An 8,283-nucleotide genomic window follows, 5' to 3' on the forward strand; every position below is an offset into this window, starting at 1 on the left:
TTGAGGCTTCCAGTCTTTATTGTAATATGGATTTAAATACTTTCTCATTTAAAAACAAACTGGATAAATATGTGGACAAGAATTTGTACACCTGTTTCAAATCAAATGATTCTTATTTTACATCTGCTGGGTTAATTGTCACATCTTGAATTGCTGTCAGAAGTTTCTGCTTTTGGTAAATCTGCCTTTGAACAGAGACTATGATTAAAGATATAACACTTTCCTAATAAAGGACATTAAAGATTATATTTTGGCAATCAGCTGTAGACCAGCAGACAGACCCAACATGTCACTGGGCAACGATGCCACAGATCAAGACTTTATAAAAGTAGATACTTGTGTTTTAAATTCCATCTGCTTTTACCAAATCTTTCACATTCAGCACAAGAAAACTCACTTTCTCGGTTGATTGCATTGACAGTTTTTTCTTCTACATCAATGTATGCCTGTAAAGATAAAATAAAAAGGGCTGTTTTTGTAAATCACCAGAAATAAATTAGATTCACTCAACAGCTGTGGAGTAGTTCAAGTTGCTGACATTGTGGGAGTAATGCCTCCGCCGTTCCTCATCATCAGGAGAAAGTTCAAGTTACATGAATAAAGCACCACTTTTATTCTAGTTTATTTCATTTCACTCAATGTGCTTCGAAAATATCAAATAACAGCCATTTCAGTACAGAGCTGCATGAATGTACACAACTAATGAGGACAAGCTATTGCAGCACAGCTATGGATCTAATCAGGCAGCAATCGATGTCTCCTTTAAAAGACGGTGAAACGACCCGTCAGGTGTACGACGGACCAGAACCATTAATGCTACAGCCACACCACACACTCCTGCTACGGCTAGCTGCACTACAGGCAGGTGGGTCGTGTTCTCGTGAAGGTTTGAAAGGATCTTATTTTGTCAGGATGCAGGAAGAGAAAGGCCGCTTCTTCCCCAACGCCACTCATTACAAAACATTAAAAGAAAAATGTTAGCAGGGTAGAACTCTTCATTTAGGGCATCAGAGACAGTGTAGCCAAGGCTGCGAATTTAGGAGAAAAAATAAATAAGAACAAGGCCAGAACAGCTTTGACGGATGATGTTCCGAACCTTGAAAAGAAGAGTTTAAGATTGCCACACAGAACCAGCAGGCCTGGAGCAAAGCTGCCACAGCTAATCTGAAGCAGCACAAACCCCATGGATCCACCTAAAACCAGGTTGCAGTCTTCTTATCAGAGTGGTATTTATCATTCTGTGTGCATATCTCTTTGTTAAGTTTGCATATACACCCAGACAGCAAGAATAATCGCAATAAATTTAGAACAGGATCTTCTAATGTCTGCTTTGTTTCATAAATACTTAGAAATGCTTTGGTTCAAACAATATGAGCATTTGGCTTTTTCTTTCTTTAATAATTGATTCTTTTTTCTTCTTCTTCTTATGGGCAACAAAAACATTTGCTTATCTACACATTTTGAGGGCACTTAACATTCGGTCATCCAGCAAGAGGATCTATATTTATTTAAATTCCTCTTTGCTCCAGACTATTAAATTCTGTCCAGAAATCAACAGGCCACCCGCCGCAGAGAGAAAGGCTCCCAGTTCACTCTTCAGACAAGGCTGTTGGCTCAAGCCAAAAACATACGAGACAAAAATCAAATAAAATGCAGGAGAGGAGGGATTAATAAGTCTGTGGAGTCCTCAGTCACAAAAGAAGCATTTTGTGTGCATTTCCAAGTGTCCGTTTGCCATATGCTTTTCAGTGCATGTGTGTGTGTTTGTGTGTGTGTCGGGAGCTCCTCAATTTGTGTCCATGTGGTCATCGGCTGATTCGGGGGCTCCTCCCAACGAGGCTGAAGACTGAGCTTTGGAGGGGCTTTCCTCGTCTCTGCGCTGATAGAACAGCACGTAGGCGGCTTTAGTCTACAACAGGATGACAGGGTTAAAATTACACAACTAAAACAACAACAGGGACACCAGACACCACAAAACAGAACCAACAGGTAGAGAACTTTCAGCTTTAATTATCATGCTGACAAACAATAATTAAAGTCAAAACTCACCACGATCTGGTCCTCGGAGGCGGACGAGACACTGCTGTCATCAAAGTAATACCACTTTTCATCCACTTTGTTCTTTCCATAAGCCGTGTCTGTCTCACACAGAAAGCACGGCGTCAGCAAACTAATAAGTAGCAGTTTATTTACTTGGAATAACAGACAAAATAATGCTTTGTTTTTGACACATTTCCATGTTTTAGTGCTGAATTTGGTTGCCGAYAAAAGCAGTTTATGTTAAAACTGTGTGGACTGTTTGGTAGTTTTGTTTTGTTTTGTTTTTCACCCACACAAAAAATTGTGATGTCAGATTATTTTATAAATCCTGGATATGAAACTGTGACTTACAGTGACCGCCTCCCATTCCTCCATAGTGGTTTGAAACTGCGATGAGGTCGTAGATGTAAGGGCCCGCCTTTGGGTCACAAACAAACTCTGACATGTTTAGATCCCTAGAAAAACACAGAAACAAACAAAAGGGTAAAAATAAGGCCTAAAAATAGATAAAAACTACATTTAAAAAGAAAATTGCAACATATCGCCTGTCATATGTTGTAAGTAATCCCCTGCTCTTTTTTGTCTAAAGCAAATTTCTTGAAGCTAGAACTTAAGTAACAGTATTTGGTTAATTCCTGGTAGATCCAGTTTCAAAACAAGTCTCGTGATCCTGAGGCAACTTCTCCTTTTTAAGCACAGAAGAAACTTTGTACTTTCCCCAAAAAAAAAAAAAAAAACTTAAGAGAGAGCTTTTACAACATACAAGGAAAATAAACAATAGCTTTATGGTTTCTTTGAGTGATAATCCAAGTTCTGAGATACAATGCGTACTACAGTGTTCACGTTATATGCTTTTATTACTACCRTAAATCAATCATGGTCAAAATAAATTGGCCTAATTTCTACAGATTAAACCATGAAAAATAAACTTAACGTAAAACAAGTGACTTTATAAATATTCATCCCCTTTAAAAGGATTGTTTTAATTCAACTGCTGTAATGCATACTTTTACATGAAGTGCTAAAATGTCTCAAAAATAAGTGGAAAAAAGCGATAAAAAATACTTTTTATTTTGTTTGACTTTTAAGCTGGTTGTTGATTGTAATAAAGCTATTTTTAAAAATTAAAACATAAGAGTCCAAATTGGCAGGAAGTGGGAATAGTATAATTCCTGCCTTTGGACTGATGGTCCAAGGTTTACACAATGTTTAACAACAGCCTTCAGTTTGTTTACTTTTTTTTTGTTTGTTTACTTAAAATCACTGGGAAAAAAACCCTGAAAGCATACCCAATGGGAAAATCCACCAGTGTGTCCAGCTTGTCCCTCCAACATCGGTTGTAGGAGAAACGCTTTAGGTGAACAACCAGAATGCGAGGCAGCGTCCACAAGTCAAACTTTTTTGTGGCCTGTTGATGTTTTTTACATGTTGGACAATACCTACACAAAAAGATTAGATTCAGCTGACACAAACAGCAGGAAAGTGACAATTCTCACCAAGAATTCACAAAAAAAAAAAAAAACTCACCAGGGGTCATGTTCTCCCAGAGTCTCCATTGTCGTAAAGAGCTCGATGCATTCCCTCAGAGCCACAGTGGTTTTCTTTTTTTGAGGCTGCAACATGCTCTCGTGTTTCTCATAGGCCTAAACAAATAGTTTCAGAAAATGTAAATATTGTTCACATATTTGGTCAAAAGAGCAGAGGAGTATGAACCCACTGACCTCTGCTTCATGCTCATCATAACACAGTTTCTTTGACTCTGTGTCCCAGTCGATCGCCACAGTAGAGTGTGCTGCAGGGAGAACAGATGAAGAAGCTGCGTTGACACAAGGTGGTTTAAAAAAAGTTTTAAAAGAGATGCTTCAATTTTCAGCACTCACGGTTAAGTTTGAGGACGTTTCCATCACAAGGCAGCGGGCTGATGTTGACTGTTCCGTAAGAGTTGACTATGCTGAAAGTGAAGAGCTTTGTTGATTCTCCTCTGGACCCGTTTTCCAAATCAGATGTCTCCTCCTCTTCCTCCGATTGGCCATTCTCTGGTTCAGGACTCACCTGGTGGTCCATGGCTTCCTCTTCTCCTGAACGAGAAAAATAAACATCTTTATAATTTCTTATAAAAGTTTGTTTTCTTGCCTCCACTCCTATGACTGCCATTTCCTCAGTGTTCATGTCAGCTGCTTACCATCATAGATCCCGTTAGCTTCGCTGCACGTCCCTGAGTGGTTGCTGCCATTACTGGAGCTGGCACTGCATGAGGCMCCCTCTGACTGGGGGCTGCCACAGCCACCCAGGCTGGATGATGTGGAACATTCAGGAGCCTGGCTGCAGCTGGACAAGGTGGCAGATGCAGACGCCCTGCTTTCACCGTTAGGGCTGTGTGTGTGTTTTACATATCGCCTGCAACGGGCCAGAGGAAACCCATCAGACTGAGTCTATACCTTCACTGTAATCTGGTATTTTATTCYGTCATCCAGACTAGATTCTCACCCAATTCTCTCCAGGATCTTGTCATAAAGAACATCTGCTATCAGGTTATGCCGGGGTACGCTGATGAGTAAAGGCTGGCCAAAYAGTAAGGTGCTTGAAGAGCTTCCAACATGCTTCGAGTGGCGCTCCCTGAAATAAACAGGCAGGTTCATCCTTTCACTGTCCTCCTCCTGTACTTCATACCTGCAAGCATCGACACAAGGAAGCACATCACAATAAACTGCCAACGCAGASAACACATCAGCTCAATTTCAGACCAGTAAAACCTACACAAAAATGTCATCTTTTTCCATGATTTGGTTGAGGCCGTCATCTCGTCTATAAACTTTATGAAACCTATGATTGTAAACATCTGCGACCACCATCTATAAAAACAATCAGACATGAAAACAAATTTAGACAAATTCCAAGTATCAAYAATTAAACAAATCAGAAAGGAGAAAAAAAATTACTAACATTTTCTGAAGGAATTCCGCAGAGTTTGGACAAGGCGCTGCACAGGTCTGTCACTGTGCCCAGTTTGGGGACCACCACTTGATACTGACAAAAAATAAAGAAATAAATTTTAAAAAAGCAATTTGTCAAAACAAAAACCTTAGTAGCAGATATTAATTACTTTCATTTAATTGTAATTCCAAGTTTTTTGCAGTAAGACAGAAGATTGATTTGGACTCACCTGTGTGGGTCTAGACTGAGGGTCTGACCGCACCAGAAAGACCTCCATGGTCCGGTCCTTTTTCATTGGGAGAGGCAGCGTGAGGTAGCAGAAGGGGTCAAAGGTTACAGACACTTTGGCGCACTCTGGACACACCAGTGTTGATTTGAAAAGTCCGTGGAAAATATCCACTATTATTGAGTCATTGCGTAAGCGGTGGTTCGTCCAGGCTTCCTTGGCAACAATCTATAATCCCACAAATAAAAAATACATTTTATTGTTGTATAATAAACCAGTAATTCACAGATCCGTACATTCAAACATAAATATAAATGTACCTCATCTGGGCGGCCCTCTGCATCTCTCAGGGCCAGGTAAGGCTTCTTTTTGACACGATTCAAATCTTCGTGAAGCCCGTCCAACAGGAAGGCCAACAACTCCTGAGAGTCCTGTTGCTGGTAGCCTGAAAACTGYGGAGCAAAGCGTCCAACCTGGGTCTGGATGAAAAAGGATAGTTGTTACTAATTTTACTTGCCTTTGATTGGAGGCTTCTTCATTTGGACATATTTTCTGCAGAATACTTTGTCCGACTCACTTTAAAGGTGCGCGGTGCCACATAACTACTGCGGCTCATCCACATCTGCTTTACTAGATCTGCGTAGGCCTCAGCAATCTCACCCCTCATTCCCAACGGGTTCTCTCTGTTAATCTCTGCTTCATACTGATCATTGAGGAAGTATTCTGTGAGTGGAGACACATTGCTCAGGCACTAGAGGGAAGCAGATTAGACAAACACGTTAAACAAAATTGTGTAAATCAACTTCCTCTAAATATTAGCTGTTAAGCCAGTATCTTTATTTATTTTTATTCCAATTTATTTGTGACATTTTTTCTCACCTGGAGAGCAGAGTTCATGAAGCAAGTATTGCCCAAATTACTGAGACCACACAGGCCAGGTTGTGATTGTGAATCTCTGTAGTTGTAGGAGGAGCTGTACGAGTTGTAGCTTCCAAATCTGTTGTGAAAACGTATTTGTTAATGTTGGTACCTTCAAATATACAACACGAAGAGGGTATTTTAGGCTTAATTTAAAATTAAGCAATATTAATGAAAAAAACCTGTTTTTAATTTATGTACTGTATTTTGACATGAATAACTTTTTGATTTTTATTTGCATTTAATTGCTTTCAAATAACTACTCAGTTGTTGCAAAAGCCTTTTGTTGCTGTTATTTAAAGATGTATAAAATATAAACAACTAACCTAGCCAAAGGAAGCATTTTAAAACAAAATATAAACTGAATGACTGTAGAAAGGTGTACATGTAAAATTTATCTTGCAATCTCACAAAACAGCTCTTCAGTTCAGTAACTCTAATTTTTGGTGCTAGTTTCACATTGATACTTTCCACACACTGCGCTGAAAACAATAACCATACCAGGAAAATATCAGTGGACTTAAACAGAAAAGATTCCTTGCCTGTTGCTAGAGGAGGTGCTGTTGTTCAGCGTGTATCCAGGGCTACAGCTGCTGTCTCCATTGGTTACTGTTGAGGACATACTGACTGATGAGTTTGAGGAAAGCTTTGGGGAGGTGGTGAAATTTCGGGATGGGGTTGCACTGGATCTGATGAGCAAAAACAAGCATCTCTCAGAAAAGCATGTTCCTACAAATGATCTTAAACTCTTGTTGGCATGCTCAACTAATTACTATAAAAGTCTGCAGTGGGATACAAAATACTTTCTGAAGGGCTATATGGAGAGAAAAGAGAGATAGAGATATCACTTACTTGGAATGGGAAGCTTGTCTGGGCCACGTGCCGTCCTCATTCTTGCGCTCAATGACAAGAACCTGCAGGGAGACGAGCAGAATAAATGCTAAACTTTACACTCCTGTCTATAACATCAAAACTTTTTCTGCCTGAAGTTTAAAGATAATAGAGTCAGTTGAGGACAACCTTCGTTAGGTGCAAGGAGCTATACCAAATTTATGTCTTATGTCCTATCATCTAAAAATGTAAATTATTCTCTAGTTTWAAGCTGAAAAGATTGACCTGGAGTTCATTTATTTTTTTTGGTAAATATCAATTTTGTTTATATGTTTAACTCCTGACTGTCATTCTCATTTGATAAGTGCAAGGTCATAGTATAGTACATAATATTTTATGGTAACATATTTCCCTTCCCTATACCAAGTCCAACATTCATTTAGAAGTGAAACAATATTTACAACACAGTGCTTGCTATCCTAAGGCTAAAAGATACTCCTAAAACACACAACAGTTTAATCATAACTTAACCTCTTCAACAGGCTCAACAAAAATAATGCACATCTTAATGTAGGGCTAATGTGCAGCTTTGCATTAGGCTCCATGATAGTCCTGTTTGTTTATGACTATAAATGAATAATGTATGCACAAAGTATACTAATATAAAATAGGCTGTGAGGTGCTCTGGGTCATCAGTACTCTTAAAGTAATTTGAATGAAGTCCTGAACTACCTGCCCCTGGAAGAGCCCAGCATCCTGTACAGTGCTGTCTGGCTTGTTCAGCTGCTCATAGGTGTTGCTCATGTATTTGTTCCAGAGTCGGGTCTCCTTTTCTGAAGGGATATTGAATAACTTACGCATCTCCTTCTCTATTGCATCTAGAAATACAACAAAGCACATCTGTAAAACAAATATGGCCAGAGATCTAAAATAGATTTTGGCTCATGTAACGCTCATGACTTCATTCCTTACCTATAGTATCAGCTTTACTAAAATGACATGTGATGACATTGTCCATGTTGTCATTCTCACACAAGTTCAGCTCAAGCAGATAGACTTCCACCTTGCAATGCTTCACAAACATGCCATGTTCAACCACCTATCAAAGAGAGACGATATTTAGAGAGATCAGTCAGTGCCTTGCATTGTGAAATGAAAAAAGAAGGAATTACCACAATTACCTTCCTGACAATGGGTTTCTGGCCCTCAAGGCAGCCATACCAGCTGACAAGCTTATTCCATGCCTCATTTGGTACAAGGACATAGTCGAGCTCATCTATAAGGTGATCTTTTAGGGTCTGAGTCTCCTGGTCTTCAAGACAAAACAAAAATAA

At 39.4% G+C, this 8,283-nt stretch overlaps 1 protein-coding gene across 1 annotated transcript in view; it reads right to left on the reverse strand.

The window, feature by feature from the left end:
* The window catches only part of usp4 (ubiquitin specific peptidase 4 (proto-oncogene)), a 9,685-nt gene continuing 1,402 nt past the window's right edge, over positions 1-8,283 (reverse strand). Inside the window, exons 3-22 of the mRNA XM_014009051.1 lie at positions 8,131-8,261; positions 7,922-8,048; positions 7,682-7,827; positions 6,971-7,032; positions 6,661-6,807; positions 6,080-6,197; positions 5,778-5,951; positions 5,521-5,679; positions 5,204-5,428; positions 4,984-5,067; positions 4,798-4,892; positions 4,528-4,710; positions 4,223-4,437; positions 3,921-4,118; positions 3,762-3,832; positions 3,568-3,683; positions 3,330-3,479; positions 2,392-2,495; positions 2,050-2,138; positions 1-1,909 (exon numbers count right to left, since the gene is read on the reverse strand). Of these exons, the coding sequence (XP_013864505.1) occupies positions 1,787-1,909; positions 2,050-2,138; positions 2,392-2,495; positions 3,330-3,479; positions 3,568-3,683; positions 3,762-3,832; positions 3,921-4,118; positions 4,223-4,437; positions 4,528-4,710; positions 4,798-4,892; positions 4,984-5,067; positions 5,204-5,428; positions 5,521-5,679; positions 5,778-5,951; positions 6,080-6,197; positions 6,661-6,807; positions 6,971-7,032; positions 7,682-7,827; positions 7,922-8,048; positions 8,131-8,261 (2,717 nt within the window). The 3' untranslated portion in view covers positions 1-1,786. The remainder of the gene's footprint in view (positions 1,910-2,049; positions 2,139-2,391; positions 2,496-3,329; positions 3,480-3,567; positions 3,684-3,761; positions 3,833-3,920; positions 4,119-4,222; positions 4,438-4,527; positions 4,711-4,797; positions 4,893-4,983; positions 5,068-5,203; positions 5,429-5,520; positions 5,680-5,777; positions 5,952-6,079; positions 6,198-6,660; positions 6,808-6,970; positions 7,033-7,681; positions 7,828-7,921; positions 8,049-8,130; positions 8,262-8,283) is intronic.

Source organism: Austrofundulus limnaeus, unplaced genomic scaffold, assembly GCF_001266775.1.
Source record: "Austrofundulus limnaeus strain Quisiro unplaced genomic scaffold, Austrofundulus_limnaeus-1.0 Scaffold55, whole genome shotgun sequence".
Classification (NCBI taxonomy): Eukaryota; Metazoa; Chordata; class Actinopteri; order Cyprinodontiformes; family Rivulidae; genus Austrofundulus; species Austrofundulus limnaeus.